This window comes from Trematomus bernacchii, unplaced genomic scaffold (genome assembly GCF_902827165.1).
Source record: "Trematomus bernacchii unplaced genomic scaffold, fTreBer1.1, whole genome shotgun sequence".
In the NCBI taxonomy this organism is placed as follows: Eukaryota; Metazoa; Chordata; class Actinopteri; order Perciformes; family Nototheniidae; genus Trematomus; species Trematomus bernacchii.
In genome coordinates, this window is record NW_022987313.1 from 5,621,644 (window position 1) to 5,641,283 (window position 19,640).

The 19,640-nt window shown below is 40.2% G+C and overlaps 1 protein-coding gene across 1 annotated transcript; it reads left to right on the plus strand.

Annotated features, from left to right (window-relative positions):
• The first annotated feature begins 268 nt into the window (after positions 1-268).
• wdr25 (WD repeat domain 25) lies at positions 269-19,271 on the plus strand. The gene is made up of 7 exons (XM_034125690.1): positions 269-342; positions 884-1,632; positions 5,791-5,938; positions 12,245-12,375; positions 13,931-14,101; positions 15,712-15,852; positions 18,849-19,271. The coding sequence occupies exons 2-7, from the start codon at positions 901-903 to the stop codon at positions 19,068-19,070; spliced, it is 1,545 nt and encodes a 514-aa protein (XP_033981581.1). The 5' UTR covers positions 269-342; positions 884-900; the 3' UTR covers positions 19,071-19,271.
• Positions 19,272-19,640: the final 369 nt, after the last annotated feature.

Below are 19,640 nucleotides of genomic sequence, written 5' to 3' on the forward strand. Positions count from 1 at the left end.
AGGACCAATAATAAAAAGCTATGTTTAGTACATTGAATACGCAGAAGTGTTTAATATTTGTTCATGTTAAATTAATTGAAAATCCTCAAGTTAAACTAATTGTAAATACGTATACATCGTAGGAATAGTATCAGTGTGACAACCACTTCTGTCTGCCCCTACCGGAAGCTTTCAAAATAAAAGCATGTAAACGTGCGCGTAGTGTTACACGAGTGGACACATCGAAATATTCGTTTTATTCTGAAACTGCATAATCTCTTATGATTTTGCGGGATGTTGAACCTGAGGTATGACTGCTTTAACGCTCAGACGTCGGATATTACTTGTTTAACCAAGTTTCAGGTACGACAATTTAATGCAGATGAATCGGGTAGCGTTAGCTTTACTTTGTAAGCTTTATTAGACTTTCAGTCATAAATGCAAACGTCCAACATTAGCTAATTTTGCTCCATGGCATTCAACACATAATCTAACTTCAGAATGTAACAATTGCGTTAACGCAATATCAACGTAATGCGACGGCGTCCTGTCTTTAATGTACCTTATGTTTCTTAACTAACGTAAGGAACTATAGGTGATTTGTTCTATCAAAGTTTCTGAGTTTAGCTAGCATTACTAAGTTTTGGCTTTGTGTTGACTGATGGAAGGACCTCAAACATGTGACGAAAGCTAAAGTAAAGGCTAAAATGCACAAATTGAAATGATGGACCTCCCTAAAAGGATCTGGATCAGGGTTGCTGTTGTTTACATACAGACTATGGCTGTAACACATTTTAAAGTAACAGGGGAGCAATACGCAACCACTAGATGTCACCCTTGGGCCTCCAATGGATTGACATCTCATCTGTTTTCCCTTTTTCCCCTCTGGGTTATTTTCACACAGGTTGTCCTCATGTGAACATGTCATCATTAGTGGCCTACGAGGATTCAGAGTCTGAAGATGATGATCATGATCGAACAGAGGAGGGATTCACAGCTTCTCTCCAAACTGGATCTTTTAAACAAAACCAAGATGTCAAGATGTGTCATTCCCCAAAGATAACACCGTGCCCTCACAGTTTCACACTTGACCCTGACAGTTCAGTGTTGGAATATCATGAAAATGCCTCGGAAAGAAGCAGTTCTTCCCTACACCCACATTCACAACCTCAGAGTTGGGATGGAAAATATTGCAGTGACAGGACGGCACCAGAACAACATTTTAGAGATACTGCTGCTCCTTTGAGTTTACCTGTGACTCCGAGAATTATCTCACCAATGCAGACTCTTCCTCATATGCCACAAAGTTTCAGCGATGGGTTGAACTCAGCAAAAAGACATCACACTGTCCAGCCTGGTGTGAGACCGTACATCCCCAAGAGACAGAGACTGGCCCCCTCGGTGGAGATAACGGACCCAAAACACCCAGGAGTACAAGCCTCAGGGAATCAGACCAGGGAAAGCCAAATTCTTTCAGAAGTGTCGGCCAGAGTAAAGCCGTATCTGGCCCACAAGGCTGGTGCTGCAGGGATACCGCGTAGGCTCCTGATGAGGCTGGGGGGCCACCAGGGGCCCGTCAACACAGTGCAGTGGTGTCCTGTGCCTCAGCTCAGCCATCTGCTGATGTCTGCCTCCATGGACAAGACTTTCAAGGTAATGAGCTAAAATTAAAACTCTCATTGAATTCAGATCAGATAATCATTGATACTTAGCCCTTGAACCTATAGTATGACGATGATGGAAAGGGATTCAATGCTTCTGTAGTGCTATCATTTAGGCTTTGTATTCAACCCTAATTGTAGGGCTAAGCAATATATTGATATCGTATGGATTTATTCTTAGATTTTGATATCGTAATATTGCATGCGTCTTATCTTCTTAATTTACCACTCTGTTGTTTGTTTATCACTTTTTTCCCAATATTGATGCTTATCTATCAAAAATCTAACTTGATACATATTTTGTGATAGCACCAATGTCAACCCTACAATATCATTGCAATATTGAGGTATTTGGTCTATCTTGTAATTCAAGATTGAATCATATGATAGTCCTTCTTGCTCAGGTTGACGACTCCATACACAGTGATAGGGAACCCTTGTCTTTCCATTTGTATTGCTTTATAACACAACAACCCATTTATCAGTATACTTTCAGGCAGGTGCCAAGTTCACAGAGAAGGGGATAATCACTTACCTGACATGCAGTGTAATTGGCACAGAGTCCCAGGCAGAGATATCAGTCCTGCTGCTTCAATTTATAAATGTACCACAAACCACTGTCTTCAGAATCATATCTGTCACTGTCAGCTAAATGTATGTCAGGACCCCCGGGGTTTGCTATCTCTCTCTCTCTTTCCCTTTTTCCAATTCCCTCTCCTCCTCCTTTTCAGTAATTCACACCATGAAAACAATCCTTCATTTCCCTACTGTAAAGGTCAAATCATGCAGGTGCTTGCCAGCCAGATAAATATGTCTATCCCAGTAGTAAACCACAAACCCCACCAATATCCTAAGAGGACTCTGAATAATTAATGATTTGAATATGCATGTGATCATTTGCATAATCATACAAGTGCAGCAGTATGGAGTCCACCTCTTCTATTTCTCCTGGAAAGAAGGTTTGGAGCAGATGGGGAGGTAAAGGGAGGATAAGACTTGTTTGTTTGTATGCAAGGATGTCTCTTTTCCCTCTATCTCAGACTGCCAAACCAGCTGTTTTCTGTGACACCATTAGATAGAGAGCATATGAAATACTATCATTTATCCGTGGGTGATTTTGCTCGATTTGAGTGGAGGATTTTCAACAGGTCTCTTTTTTTTCTCCAAATGTTTGTCCCGACTTCAGAGACATTCAGCCTCCACACAGTCATTTGTGTTAGCCCCAGTAACTGGTAATGCATACTTCAACTGGAAGCAATAATGATTCCGTATTGCAGGATTATGAGGTGAAAAAGAAATGATGCATGATGCAATCCTCATGATTATACAAGAAGAAACATACAATAATTCATTGATTTAAGAAGATGCCAAATGTAAAAATTGTAAAACTCGTAAGAGATATTATTTTAAACATAATACAAAATATATTTAAGTAAGCAGATATTTCAATTGAAAACTCTCATTGTGTTTATGAATGAGTTTGTAGCAGAGAAAAGAAGGTGCTCGTCTTCAAGCAGTTGTCATTTTCCCACCATGTTATAATTGTAGATGTTTTTATGGCAACAGAAATCATTTGGCAGGTGTTCATTAAATGATATGCCTCTACAAACTGCAATACAATAAACTGCATGAACAATACTTGAGTTTCACACTTAAATGTTTACTCTCATTAATAGGACCTTGCTCTGGTTTTAACTGATTACAAACTTATAAAGGTTTTTACGCATGTACATTGTCTCAGTAAAGGCACACAATACAAATATGAACGTTAAAATGGGTCTTTAAAGATATTCATATACTGTTATGTAAGACAGAAGAAGAAACTCCTAATACAAATGTAAATTTAGAAGAAGGAATTGTTCCTTGAAAAAAAATCGGAGTGATGTAGCAATTATTAGAATAGTTGCACAGAGGCAGCATAGTATCCTGCTGGAAAAGGTGCATTACACATAACTGCAATTTCCTTTGACATCTATTGCATGACTTTTGAAAGTGCTACAGTAAGAGTACAATAACACTGTTTAGAAAATGACATACGTGGCATTGTTCATCTTCTTGTATTGAGGCAGCTTGTCATACACTTCTTACTTATTGACATACTGCCTGCTCTATTGATTATGTCTTCAGTACTGACTGATTCTTTACCTCTCTCTTTGGCTGAAGTCGGAGTCTCTCCTTTAGTCTTCCTCAATCCTGTGTATCAGTTCCTTAGAAGAAGATTGAAGATTGAAGAAGATTCAACTTATTGTCATTACGTAGTATGTAACGAAACGGTTTCTCTGCATTTGACCCATCCTAGTGTTAGGAGCAGTGGGCTGCCATTATGTACGGCGCCCGGGGAGCAGTGTAGGGAACGGCGCCTTGCTCAGGGACACCTCGGTAGCACTTGGTCTTTCCAGAACTGGTGACCTTCCAGTTGCCAAGCCAAGTCCCTATGGACTTCGCCACCACCTTCCGAGACACTATCATTACTCCAGCCAGTTGGCAGCCGTTGTCACCATGGCTACGGCAGGTGTAAAGCAGCAGTTTTTAAGTTGATAACACGAATACTAATTTAGTTTTAATAACACAGAGTCATTTAGGAAACAGATGACTCCAAACAAGTCATTCACCAGGATCCGCTCTGCGTGTCTGTTAAGTGGCCGGTGAAATTAAAGTGGATTCAAATAAACGAGTGCTTATTTACAACCCGTGCCCACATTGTATGGGATTGTTGCAATTGTGTGTGCATTGTATGGTGCTGTTTTGGAGAAATCATTAATGCTGTCACTCACTGGAGTCAGGGCTTAAGCAACATGCAGATTTGTTCTAAATAAGTATGTTTAGTTGAACATTTTGAAGCTTTTGTGACTGAAGATGCTATCATCAGTTTAACCGATTTCCTTTTACCTTGAGATGGAAGTGTTTCCCTAAACCTAGGATCGTATAAAAGAAGTGGCCTCCTGTGTGGACAATGAACGGAAATATTCCTAATAGAGCCGTCACTCCAGTATTAAGCTTCTTGCTATTAGAAGTGTTACTCTCTGTCTCTCTGTCACTTTTTTCCCGCCCTGAAGGCATCTCTGCCATTCTGTTTGTCAAACCGCTGCCTGCTGGATGGATATGTCAGCCTCCCCCGTCCATCTCCTTACCCCCCATCTGTCTCCTGGGGGGGGGGGGGGGGGGCTCGGTACAGAACTTCTGTGCTTCTTTACTTTATTATGCTGTATGGAGAATTCAGCGTAAATAATGAAACACAGGGAGAGGCTGCAGGGCCCCACAGATCTTCAAAGTCCCTCTGTGGCCCTGGCGATGCTGGGGAAGCAAAAAAGACTTCATCATTAGTGTCATATAGCTCAGTGGGCACGCGACCGGACCACTGAGGAGCTTTTGTCTGTTGACATATGTGACATAAAATCTATTTCTCTCTATATTTCATTTGTAAATCTGATAAAAAAAGCATGTCATTGCAATAGTGACTAGCATCGTAAGTGATCTTTTTGAAGCACAGTGTAAAAACACCACAACAAGGACTGTCAAAACAACCTGGTAGATTAAACCCTTATTCATAAATCACTGTCTGCTTTTTAAGGAATTTTATTTATATCATATTGTAACATTTCCAACCCTTTTTAGTCGTGGCAGTCCCAACTAACAAATGGCAGCTGGGGGCTTTTCTCTTGTGCTCTCGCTATAATCAGAGAAACCTCTAATACAAACCATTACAGCCTTTACACTCTGCAGGGAATTGATTTACAGGCACTCTCAAAGGTCATTACTTTGATTCATTCATTAGTAAGGTTGTCCTTGCTTTTAAATCCAGCAAATAAGCCTGATTTGTATACATATTTTACCAATTTATCCAGCCATACTTTGCCGAGCCAATCAATTTTGTGTCATTACAATAGAATTAAGGGCAGGAATGAAACGATTATATCCCTTTCACTTTCAATGCATCGTCTGCAAAGGCATGGCAGAGAGATGTCAGTTTGCACAAATGACTGGATTTGACCATTTTGTTAAACTCTTCAATCACTTCCCGTCAATTGAAGTTGTTCTATACCATGTGCTTTGTTTTTCAAGCTGAACACTCTCCCCTCCAGCGACCGTGGTTCTGCAGTCTCGGCGTGTTTGTGGCTTTGGCTTGATGCAATGTGCTCATATCTGGCAGGTGTGGGACGGCGCGGAGAGCGGGCGATGCCTGAGGGTCTACACCTGCCATTCGGGAGCCGTGCGTGATGCCTGTTGGACCCCCTGCGGACGACGCCTCCTCACAGGATCCTTTGACAACACGGCTGTGATCACAGACGTTGAGACAGGTGACAACTTTCTCCAGGCTCTGATGAACACAATTGTCGCATAACAACGATTTTGCATTTGACTACAGGCCAGGAAAGTTTAACTTCAATAACTTTGGTGAAGCTTTTTGTGTTTTCTTAAATACTGAAGAAGTTACAGCCAGTCAGCTTTACATTTATTTAATTGAAATGTAGTTTGAGCTGCTTTTTGGATTCAAATGTCTCTAAACGTATTGCTCGAATTGTAGGAAAACTACTTCTTGGCCATTATACCTTAAACTAACTAAATTCTAATTTAGTTAGTTTTTTTTCTAGTCCGAATTTAAGGTTAGTAAATGATTCCATTGCAAAGATTCCTCCAAGTAACTCAAGGATTGCTGCCTTCTTTTTCCAAAATGTAAATAAAATGTTGGTATTTGAGAATGTATTCTGGAAAACCTGCCGTGAAGCTGTAGTCTCATTTAGAGAGGAGGAATGAAGTTGTTGAATTGAAACTGTAACATTGAAACTTATGTCTACACCTTCCTAAAATGAGACATCACTCTTGCTTTTTTCTCCCTCTCTTCATATCTGACATATATCACACACAAACCTACATATACAAAGACATTAATCATTATTACTTTCTGTACATTTCCAATATTTGTATTAACCTTTAACAAAATTAACCTTGAACTAAATCTGCTGGCTCATTGGATTTCCTAGTTCTTATTTTTTTAGTGACCATACATACCATTCAAGGTGACATTTACAACTGATCAATCATTTGGTTAACTTTCTGGCCAAGCGAACATTTAAATTGGCATGGCAGAAAAGATAAGAAACCAATCAAATATACAATCTACATATGTGATGCTGCCTTATCATTTCCTTCATCTGAAACAAATCATGAATTTCCACACAGCTGAAATAAAAACCCCCATTTGCCCCATCGTCCTTTCCCCCGACATTTAAATGGCTGTGGTATCATAGACTCGGAGGGGCTTAACACAATGAGCCAACATACAATCCTCATAGTTGTAAAGCCCCTGTAGCATCTACAGCTCTAGGGTCAACACATTGCTATGTGATGCCTTGCTGCCGTTTGCACTTCCCCTCGCAGCATGTCTGTCAATACTGTCAATAGAGCCTACGGATAATAGCGTGGCCAGCCCAGTAAACACACAGGCAGCTCCAGGAAGGGGATCAATAATGGATACATCACCGCAGGAGCAGCAACCATGACTTTACACTGTAACGTCACAAACAACCACCATAAATTGACCAATGTTTTGGTCTTACACCGCTGCCTTGCTCAGCACCGTGGGATGTCCTAGTGAGGTGAAACGTACAACTATGAAGTGATGTCAGACATCCAAAGAGCCGTCGCACAACAATCCTGCACCACTTTTTCTTTTTTTCGTTTGGCTATAGTAACGGAATTGGTTATCGTCACTGTTTACTATTGCATGTAGAAAATGAATGACCTCCTCCAACCTGAATCAGTAAAAAGATTGAAGACCCTCAAGGGAAAAAAAAGGGCTAAACTGTCCTCACATTTATGGCCATAACTTCAACTTTGAACTTGTTGAGGTTAAACATATTGTTTTATTTGTATGTATTTCTTAGTTTGTATTATTCTACTTTATTTATGGACAATTTCCAGATGAGTTATAATTACATTTAAATGAAATGGATGAAAATAAGATGAAAAAGAGAGGGAATATGGTTAGGATTTATGATAGGGCTGTACTAGCAGACGGGAATTAGTTTCCAAATTAAAAAAGAAAGGGACCTTTACAGAATTTTCCGGAAGAGGATGGTGGATTAAGTTGTACAAATTTGAGAGGTGTCATCACATCCTCCACACATTGTTTATCGGGCCTTCTTCAAGCAACAAATAATCCGTTTTCTCATTTTCTATGATATTTTCTAATCCTTTTTATTTTCATATGATTTATTTGTTAACAAAATTCAATAAACCAAATTCCTTTTTGAAGGTGAGGCTTAAGAAGTGTGCTGGTTCTACACAGCTATTCTTTTGGCGTCACAAGATGAAGAAAATGTAATTTAGTTGCATATTAACATGGGAGTTGGGAATTCCTGCCCAGTTTCTGCTCAATTGTAGTGCATTTTATTGTGTGCTCGTAAAGACCTCGGCACTGACACTTTAAAACCAATTATTTTCGAGCAGTGAAAATAACATAGAGGCCAAGCTGCATACTTTGAAATGAATGTGGTTCTTAACACGACATTGTTTGCTCCCATCTTTGCAGGAGATCATGCAAATGGCACACTCGTAGGGCTATAAAAAGGTCCTGGCTCCATTACAGATTAATATAAAAAAATAAATAATACTAATTCTACCAGTAGTGAGTGGACGCTGAGGAAGCTGAGTGTTTGCCACATCAGACTGTAATCAGGGTGAATGTGATCTTTAGCTCTTCACAGTAATGCCGAGCCGTTTACTCTAACAAGGAAGGCAGCTGGGCCTATTCTGTTCAATTGAGCTCTCTTCAGAAATGTCTCCAGGCTCTTTAATGAGGGGTTTTATAAGACACCTGACCCGTATTTTACCACAGCCTCCAAATGCTGCTCCAATTGGTATTTATAAGAGAAATATAAAAGAAGTCTAAGCATTCAGAATTGTGTGTGGGCCCATTTTCTCTGGCTGTCTTTGCAGTTGTTCCTGTGTCCAATTTAATTTGTAGAATCTTTATATCCACTCCCAGCGGGCCACAGGCAGGCTGTCTCAGCTGAATAGCAAAAGAGGCGGGAGAGGAGGATATAAAGAGGGAGCGCAGGTTAGGAGGCATAATGCGGAATGAGAAAGAGAGGGCAGTGGAAGAATGCGAGAGAAAGAAATCAAAAGAGGCAGAATACATTCAGAAAAGCAGGAGTTGGTGAGTGGAATAAAATGAATTTCTTCTTGGAGGGCATTAGTCTGAGGTGGCAGCTGTTGTCCAGAGCTTCCTCGGCTGTCCTTGGAAAAGCTGATTGTCAGAGGGCGGTGTGGGAAAATATGCTCATCTCCCCTCAGGCTGCCACAGGTTGAAGTGTCAGTTCGTTCATGTGTATGCAAAACTTGAGTTTTCTGTGCAGATGCCTTCAGGCACCGGCAGAGAGGAGAGTGTCCTTGCTTTCAAAAAGACAAAACAAATATACACGAAGATTTTTTGCCAGTGCTGGAGTGAGCGAGTGAGATGCCCTTCCAGCTCCCCTTGGTTTGGCAGAATCATATTTCGATGAGTAGAAGCATTCAATAATAGTTTATCTGTGAGATGGAGTTTCACATCATTGCAATGCGCTAGTTGAGAATGAGCTAAAAAGTACTTGCAAGGGCAAAATAATGAGTCACAATGGGGTTTGACACTTTGGGTCATCCCACAGAAAATAGTTTGATAAAAAATTTCAGTATACCTCCAAGCCAATCCTATAATTGATGTGACTAAATCCTGTCCAGACTATAAATCTGTCTTGATATTTAGACATTTTGGCTGCAGCTACTTCAGGTACATCTTTTGTTTTTATAAATAAAAATATATTTTAGTTTTACACATTTACACAGCAGGAACTTAACAATAAAGAAATATAAAGACATACTTTTGATTTCAGAAATAAATAGATTGTAATGTTTCTAACAGTGTCTCTAGGCTATTTTCTTTGTAGCATTTTATATTTATTATAAGAAAACATTATCCTTTATATAATGATAACTTAGATAATGGCAATCGTGAGACTGATCCAAGAGAGATCCAATAAAAAGTTTCAATATTATTGGCATCATGTTGGAGTTTTTCTGTATTTAATTTTGTTTACAATTTCATATTATGTTCTTGATGCCTCCTTTGCACATTCAAGAGGTAACTCGTACACTGAGGCTGTATTCGCTCGGGAACTTTAAGCAGTGCTCCTCAGGAGACCATGCATGCAGCAGCACACTCAGAAGCATTTACTCCAAATGCCACCGGCAAGCATATGTGCATTTTGACCTACTTTAAACTTTCAAGTTACCGTAGTAACCTGCTCGGTTGACTATCTACTTGATTGTTATTCACTGTGGTGACTGTCTCATTTATAACCTGCTCAGATGCACCTGTTGTAAAAATAGAAACATTGGCTATATTTTTAAATATATAGAATATGCTAATGTGATGATATCATTTCAAAGCATCTGACATCGAGTAGCTTGACACTTGAATACATTTGACTACTCAAGGGTACTTTCTTCCTGTTCCCTTCAGAAAATTAAGGTCTTCTGCCCTTGAAGTGAATATCTTAAATATTAAGTATCATTTGCCACCCTCGTGTCATCAGCAACCCTCCTCACATGAGCGATAAGTGCTGCTCACTTGTGCTTTCACAAAAATCCATTATGCAGACGTTGTTCTCTCCTTTTAAGCTCGGTTATCAATGTGAGCGTGCTAATTAAACACATGATCATTAAAGCATATATAAGCTTTCATTTTCAAGCTAAATGTGCTTCTTACATGTCTCACAACACCTCCTAAATGTAGCTGGAGGTCACTGTACATATTTTTTAAACTAGTTACACATATGGCTTGTTTACCAAAACATGTATTTGGACTGTCAAAACCCAGCAATGTTTTTCTAACCTTTGTTTATGTAGCGGTGGCAGCACCCCGCTTTGGTGGAGCCGTTAATGAGGCATAATATCCATTTCATGCTAGCTTCCCACTGCTCTAAGGGGCTGGCTCCAATCTTTCCTAATGTCCCCTGCTCTGTAGTTATCCGCTGTGTGTGTCACTCCACAGCATGATCACAGCTCTTTTTAGGACTAAAGTAAACTATCGTGAGTGGAGGGACAGATCACTGCAGACTTTCCTTATCTCCCCCCTAAAGCAAACTAATTAATCTTGCTTAATTAAAACATGATGATGCCCCATTTATCATAAGAACAGTGTTGATTTTTCCTCGCCTTGCCAAACATCATTTTTAAATCTCAATGACAGATCTCTGTGGGTAAGCCAATTAAACAGGAAGTCTGAGCCTGACAAAATTGCCTTTTAAAACTTTGGATCAATGCAGTCGAATTTAAAAGCGAGCTAGCCTGCCATTAAGTGAAAAAAGGTCAATTTGTGCGGCAGTTTACGAGCTGTGACTCATTGCCCCTTCTACAAAGAACTTCCTAGGACTAGTGCGTAATGAAGTGCGTTTTTGTTGTGGGGCTATGGCTGTTTAGATGGGGTTTTGTTGTTGAATTAATGAGGAGCCGGTGAACCCTGAGCTGTTCTACTTTGCATAGCCTTTGACAGAGCAGCTAGTCTGCTTAAGTTCCTTGTGTAGTTTTTTTTTTAACGTTTTCCCAGGAAATCTATTTTTGGTCGCACCCTGACAGGCCTAATTATATTTAATCCCCTCAGTGTTTTTGTTTTGTTTCTAAATATGACATTTTTAAACTGATATTAGATAAAGCCGCCTCCAGCCAAAACAGTGTTTCATAATTCTCTTCTGAACGTCTTTGTTAGTTTAGATTATATTTAAGCTTTTTAGATACACACCAAAGCTGTGAAATTGAGACAGGCAATTGATTTGTTAAACTGCTCTGGGGCATCCGATGATAACTTAATAGTTGTATATTATCAAAACACACTTTGTGTAATTTAGCCTGTCGAGAAGCTCTGCTGACCTTAAAATGACCACAGAAAACATTTTGCCATTTAATGTAACATGAATTCTTCCTGAATTTCAGAAGGTACACTGAGTTGGGAACACTTTTCTCTTTGGCAGCAACTTACATCCAGATTTACTGTATCTTTTATCAGTGAGCTTGTTTTCCAATCACTCTGTTTATAAGCAAAGGCGACGGCACAATTGAATTACACACACTGTTCACTGCACAGAATCTAATGGGCACTGTGATCAATTAATAAACCAAAGAGAAGTTTCAGGAGGGTTTGCATCTCAAATGAAATGTAATTTAAATGATTTTCTTATTTGGTTTAGTCTTGTCATTTCACAACAAAAAAATACATAGAAGCATCACCTTTCTAGCATTACATATCAAAGCAGTGCTTCCATTCCACATAAAATACGTTATATTCAAGACTTAAATTGTAGAAATGTCAAAATAGCCTTGTTTCATGGATCTCAAAGATAGTGAAAAACATAATCTGTAATGCTATATTTTAGGATTTACGTTTGTGAGAGCAATGTTGCAAATGTGAGCTTTATTCCCGTTTCCTTCATGTTTTGGTTTGATAGTGTGTAAACCAAGTGAGCTGTTGCGACAAAAAATGATGGATTTGTTTTCTCTCTACCTTTTCCCTCTCTCTCTCTACCTCTCTACATTTTCCCTCTCTCTCTCTCATGTCTTCCTGTCTGTAGGGCAGCAGCTGGTGAAATTGGACAACCAGTTCAAAGTGATGTGCGCCGTCCTCCATCCCAGCGACCCCCACGTGTTCCTGTGTGGTGGTTACAGTTCAATGGTGAAGGCCTGGGACTCCCGCAGCTGCAAGGTCAAACTTATTAACCTCCCTACCGTAGAATTATCATTTTTATTGACTTCGCCTCACACACGGTTGTTTGAACTTATAAATCTGAGGCAGGTCGGCTTTGAACATTCGCTCCCTCCTACACACTCAGAGTTACACACCACTACAAAAACAGGGTGTCTATTTGGCCGCGCACCCATGATGTATTTCACTCAAAGGGCAGTAAAGCCGTATGCATCGAAGCAACACTGCAGGTTCTCACACTAATTGTTCAGACCGCATTTTAATTTCATTTACGACTCATAAATTGTTCCCATGAAGCTCCAGCCTTGTTTTTCTATTACGCTTAATGGACTGTTTTATATGATAATACTATTCACCTCCTCACAATCTGAACGCTCACATGTCTTTTTTCCCTACGGCTGAATCGTTTCCCTGCAGGGTTTTTTAATTAAATAGAGCAGGGATTGCTTCAGCTGGTGTGTTGATGTGAGCGTAGACCAGTCCTCAGCAAAGGGCTTGTTAATGCTGTAGATCCGTGGCTGCCTGTCAGTCTTAGTCCTGGGCTGCGTTATCCCTTCTTGGGCTGAAATTACCCAACTAGATAAAAGGTCCAAGTCTCACAGGCACAACATTAAACTTAGGCTGAAGTCCTCCAATGGGACTTCTGAGGTTGAGCCGGCTGTCTGAAACTGCTCTACTGTTGTTTGTTAAACCTCACTGATTAAAATGTGGTTCATGTTACAAAGCAAAGGAGAGCAGTTGAAGTTGTAGTTAAGGGTTAGATAGATAGATAGATTGGGAGGGATGAAACCCTCTTTAATGGTCACACATGCAGAGCACACAGCTCACACAGTGAAATGTGTTCTCTGCATTTAACCCATCCTAGTAGGAGCAGTGGGCAGCTATTCTACTGTTGAATGTTACATTGTGCCTTGTAGTGTAGCACCTCTGAAGATAAGTCATCTGATTTGTAAAAAAGAAAGCTGTGGCCTTCACACAGAAGTAGGATCAATTTGTGTCCCTCCAAATTGAGACAAAGACTAATGTCATTTCAGCATTTCAACTGAAAATGGTTGAGTGAGTTTATTCAAGTTTACCTGAAACGGCCGCTTTAACACTTGATTTTGATGCTTTTTTGTTAGGGTTAGTAAATATTAAATATAAATATAAATGTTTTTATGACGGCCCGATGGTGGCTTCACTCCCTGTGTTTATACTATAACCTCAGTGCAGCACTGTGATGAACTTATATGCTGGTGTGTGTGCATAAGAACTAGGTAATTGTGCAAGTGTTTTTAGGCAAACACAGCTTACAACTCTACTGAAGTAATTATCTTGTCATAAACGCAGAGGTCCAGATGTTTCCCTCCTTCCTGTCCATTGCTCTTCTGCAATTAACATTGTGTATTCAAGCAAGAAGTATACTGTGCTAAAACAGCCTCATGGGTGGCTCAATTCTAACTAAATTAAAATGTGGTTTAAAGAACTACTTAAGTTATTTCAAACAGAGACACTTCCCGCTATATCATATATGGAATGTTTTACTATGAGGTTTAATATTTATGTGTGTTTCCAGGTGGAGAAAGTGTACAAAGCCGGGGTCCAGCAGACCTTGGACATCCTGTTTCTGAGAGGTGGTGTGGACTTCATATCGAGCTCTGACTGTGTGAGCAGAGACTCGGCCGACCGCACGCTCATCGCCTGGGACTACCAGACCACCGCCAGGCTCTCCAACCAGATCTACCAGGTCAGGAAGTCTCTATGTGGAAGAGGAACATGTTTACACTCCATTTTGATAGTCTGCCTACATACAGTAGTTTATAGAGTATCTGTAGCATTTCAACAGCTTGTTGGTTAAGATTCAACAATTGAGGTTTTTTTGTTTGTTTTGATTTGTCAGTAGATATTCAATATGTTATACATAGAGTAAATGTGAGAATTTATGAACATACCTGTTAGGGAATAATTTGCTTAGGTATTCAACCTTCGACCCAGTTCATCGTTTTCTCTCTTCACTGTCTCCTTTCCCATGGCATAGTTCTACGGCCTTGGGTATTGCTGCTATCTCTCTTAAGGAAGAGCAGCTTGGGCGCATTGTTGTTGCCAGTCTATGACAGAGCACAAGCCGCCATGAGGTAGTTTACTGTTCAGGGACGTAGGTTCCCTGGCGCACATTCTTTCCTATGGACGAGAGCTCTAGTTAGATTCAGGGTCCATAATTGTTTAGTCTCACTGATGAAGAATGTTGATTATTACACTCCGAACTAGTTAAAACATCGAGCTGCAGAAGAGTTCTTCAGAATTGGTTTGGCAACCGCTGTGTCAACTCGTGACACACCACCTGTCTAATTCTCCAGCCGTAACTCCAAATAAACCACCAGTGTTTGCCATCAAAGCTCCAGCTCTCCTCGTGCCTCTCCGAGTCCTGTTTCCAATTGCTTCAGAAGTTTCCCCCACAATACCTACATATAATTATGTGTTTATATGAACTGATCACACAACCCTTGCTATATAAATGATCATAGGTTGTTCTGAGTATATGTATGTTCATGAATTGTCATAAAAACTCCAGACATAATCTTTTCAACATATACTGTACAGGCAAAGCAAAACAGTATAATTGTTAAATGTTAGCTAATAAGCTGTTGTCATTTTACAAACTATTTGTGGAGAAACCAACTTTCCAAATACAATTCCAAAATAAAGTGTGAAGAGCAAAAAGGGTCCCTGTTCTGATTGGCACATGATTTCAAAAATCATCAGCTAAAAAGGCTAAGAAGCAGCTTGAATTTAACAGCCTCAATATATTTCACAGTTAGGGTGCATTTCTGAATAGTTTGAACTCCCTGACAAGTTTGTAATAATGAGGCATGTGGAGCTGGCATATTTTGACATTTACATAGTGCTGAAGGAAGTGTGCGTTCTACTGAATAAACGTGTGTGTGTGTGTGTGTGTGTGTGTGTGTGTGTGTGTGTGTGTGTGTGTGTGTGTGTGTGTGTGTGTGTGTGTGTGTGTGTGTGTGTGTGTGTGTGTGTGTGTGTGTGTGTGTGTGTGTGTGTGTGTGTGTGTGTGTGTGTGGTGTGTGTGTGTGTGTGTGTGTGTGTGTGTGTGTGTGTGTGTGTGTGTGTGTGTGTGTGTGTGTGTGTGTGTGTGATATATGACCTCAGTGGATGAATTGCAGCATTATACAGGGTATCCACTAATTGGTCCTCCCTCTCCTCTTCTGAATATAAAATGTTTTCATACAATGTTATACTTGACATGCAGCTAACTTCATGGTTAGCAACAGCAACAAAAAGGTAAAATAATGAAATCATTCACACTCTGTTTTTTCCCTGCATGCATTTGGCCTCCAGGAGCGATTCACGTGCCCGAGCCTGGCTCTCCACCCACTCGAGGAGTCCTTTGTTGCCCAGACTAACGGGGACTACATGGCGGCGTTCTCCTCCCAGCGGCCCTTCAGAATGAACAAGAGGCGGCGATTCGAAGGACACAAGGTCAGGAACGACTGTGGCCTCGGGGTGGGGGATGTGAGGGGTCGGGTCTAACGCAGGCCTCATCAATACAGAATGTACACACACACTAACAACTTCAGCAGCTTCACACACGCACACCAAACTGTTCAAAGTCACTGAAACAAACCCATACACACACAGATGAAACGCCCATGGTAACCTACACAAAACAGTCGACAAGCAGCGTAGATCCATACCCTGTTTCCTCCTCAGCCCCCCTCCCCTAAAACAAACACACTAAGTACAAAGCAATATTTCCACTGAGGCGGGCAAACAGAGCAGAATATGGCTGGCAAATATTACTGAGAGCACGTTGAGCTGCTCCCGTGGCGTCTGGTTTATTGATTCAAGACAAATCCAGAGATGGACAGAAAACAAATTGGTATCTCACATTCCAGGTTTTTTTTGTCGGTGGCCCTGAGGTGCAAAACACAACCTTTCAAACCGAAAGAACATTTCAGAAAACACAAAGTAATTTAATGTCTGAACCTTTTTCCCACTTTCTTTCTTATGTACTTTATTAGAGAGTCTTTTGTAGCATTTCTAAAAGAGTAAATGTGTAAGCAACCTGTCAGCGCATCACACAACCGTTATCGTTATTATAATACGTTACTAGAGCCTTAAGGCTTTATTGACAAAAATACCTCCAAATAAAGTAAAGGTCCAGAGTTTTTAGGTGTAACTCAACTTGGCAATAGACAGCATTTTTCCTTTTTTGTGTCGTTATGAGGTATATTTAAATTGCATAATTGAATGGCTGCAGAATAATGACACCATCTGTCACTCGATATACGGCAGAGGAAGAGAATAGCGCTTGTTGTGCCTATAATAAAATATCTTAATAAATAAAACAAAATGTTTGGTCATTTATTGCCATATTGTCAAAGTCAGCGCGCTACAGCAAAACCCCATCTCTTCTTACCTATCACAATAAAAGCCCAAGATGTATGGAATCATGTTTGTGCCATTAAGATCAAGTAAAATGTATTCAGTATAAACAAAGAATAAGAGATTGAGAGAAAATAAAACTCAATGAAGCAGAAAAACTAAACAAAACCCGCCTTCTTATTAATAATACCTTATCTCATGGTCAGGGCCATTTGGAGTCATCCTACTCTTTAACTATTGTCATTGTTGGCTTTAAGCTGTGTATTGTAAGAACACATGCACGCTATTCTAACATTTAGGCTGCCCAAGTGTGTTATAAACTGGATCCCGAACCTGGAATTACTCAGACGTTAAAATGCCTCTTTGTGGAAGTTTATTCTTTTTAAAAATTGCAGCTCAGATGATAGCACAACCAGTAACTGATATTTTTAATCTCTCCCTGTCCACTCACACACTGCCAGCTGTGTGGAAGCAAGCTCTGGTATCGCCCCTCTTGAAAGCTGGTGATCCCACGGAGTTGAATAACTATCGTCCTATCTCAAATCTTTCTGTGTTATCAAAGATTCTTGAGTCCCTTGTTTCTACTCAGCTAAAACTTTTTTTAAATTCACACAACATCCTTAACCCTATGCAATCTGGATTCAGATCAAAGCACAGTACTGTGACTGCCAGTCTGAAAGTCTTATTAAGGCTGCTTTGGATAAGAAATCAGTTTGTGTTGCATTGTTTATTGACCTAGCCAAAGCATTTGACACTGTAGATCACCACATTATGTCTAATGTTATGTTGGTGTCTCGTTTCGGTCACAATGCCATTTGCTGGTTTCAGAGTTATCTAACCGACCGTACTCAATGCGTCAGGTTGGGTAGTACTGTCTCTGACCCTGTCACCTTGGAGAAGGGAGTTCCACAGGGCTCTATCTTGGGGCCCTTGCTCTTTTTATTATATGTAAACAATATTTGTAATCAGATGCAATTTTCTACCTATCATATGTATGCTGATGACACTATTGTATACTCGTGTGCTCCTTCTCTGGATATGGCCGTTTCCAATTTAAAATCAGATTTTATCACGCTGCAGCATGCGCTTCTTGATTCTAAACTGCTATTGAACAGTAAGAAAACCAAAGCAATGCTTTTTGCTCCCAAGTCAGCGTCCTCCTCTTGCCTCTCCATTGACACCCTTGATGGCGTTTCTGTTGAGTTTGTTGATACCTACAAATATCTGGGCTTTTGGTTGGACAGTAATCTGAACTTTAAACACCATATTGAAGTTTTAACAAAGAAATTGAAATTCACTCTTGGCTTCCTTTTCAGATTTAAATGTTGTTTTTCAATTTCATCCCGTAAAAGGTTGGTCTTTGGCTTATTCCTGTCCCAGCTGGACTACGGTGATACCATTTATAGATTTGCCTGTCCCACTGTTTTGGCCAAACTTGACCCACTTTACCATGCTGCACTGCGTTATATATCAAATGCACCCTATAGGACTCATCATTGCACACTGTATAGCCTAACTGGATGGTCCTCACTTACTATGCGTAGGATGCAGCACTGGTTTTTATTAATGTATAAAGCCATTTTAGGTAAGCTTCCACTCTACATATGTGTCAGATTTGCCCCAGTTTGTGACTCTTACAAACTCAGATCCAGTGCCTGGATACGGTTCCAGGTACCTACTGTACGGACTGAGGCTGGAAAAAGGAGTCTTTCTTATTATGGTCCTTGGTCTTGGAATGACCTTCAATCACGCCTTAAACTGAGGGCACTTGTCTCTATATCATGTTTTAAATTGAAGTTGTCTGAAGTCCTCACCACCAGCTGCTCTTGCAGTAACAAGTAGTGTACTTTTTTTATTGTCCTAATGTGCACAATGTAGTGACTGCTTTTTCGTCTTTTGTTTTCTTTGTTATGTTCTCTGTATTTTATATGTTTGTGTTATGTGTTATGTGTAACGTTGCTGCCTTCTTGGCCAGGTCAGCATTGAAAATGAGATTTTATCTCAATGTTTTTATCTGGTTAAATAAAGGTTAAATAAAAAAAAATAAAAAAAATATTGCAGCGTGATTGACTTATATATTCTTGTTGCAGGTGGAGGGATATGCAGTGCAGTGTGAGTTTTCTCTGGATGGAAGTATCCTGGCCTCAGGAAGCTCCACTGGCTCCGCCCACTTCTACGATTACCACAACGCTCACATGCTGCACACTCTCCGCGCCCACAGCCAGCCCTGCCTGTGCGTTTCCCAGCATCCCGTTCTGCCGGCGACTGCAGCCACCTGCGACTGGGCCGGAGAGATCAAGGTCTGGCAATAAAGACTGAGAATGAACAAGTTAATATGGACTAAAGTAGGCCAAGAGAAGACTAACATCCATCTCCATGACTTTATCTCCTATAATCCCTTGGCATAAAATGATAAGAACTTGGCAAACAAATCTGGAAGTCAGCAGATCTACTGACGCTTTGAAAACGGTTTATTTTTTGTCTTACGATGCTCTGAAAACAATTCAAAACCACCCACATCTTTATTGTCATTGATTTGAACTGATCTTTTGTGTAAATGTTTTGTAAGCAATACGATTGTTTTGCATCTTTGGCCCATCTTGCATTGATTCAACTGAAAATCTGGGATAGACACACTGCTTGAGATAAAAGAAAGTTACTTGCGTGAGAGATATGTCTGCAGTGGTAGGCGGTGTTAAAGCAGTCTAGGCGAAACACACACACACACACACAAAAAAGCTAGGAACTTCATCATGTTCTTAAAAAGATCTCTTAAGGCCTTTTTCTAATCAGAAGTGTTTTTCAATCCACATTGTGCATACACATCACTTTTCTCTGTGCCTTTTTGTTCTCCCTGCTTTGGTATGACATGTCGTTTCACA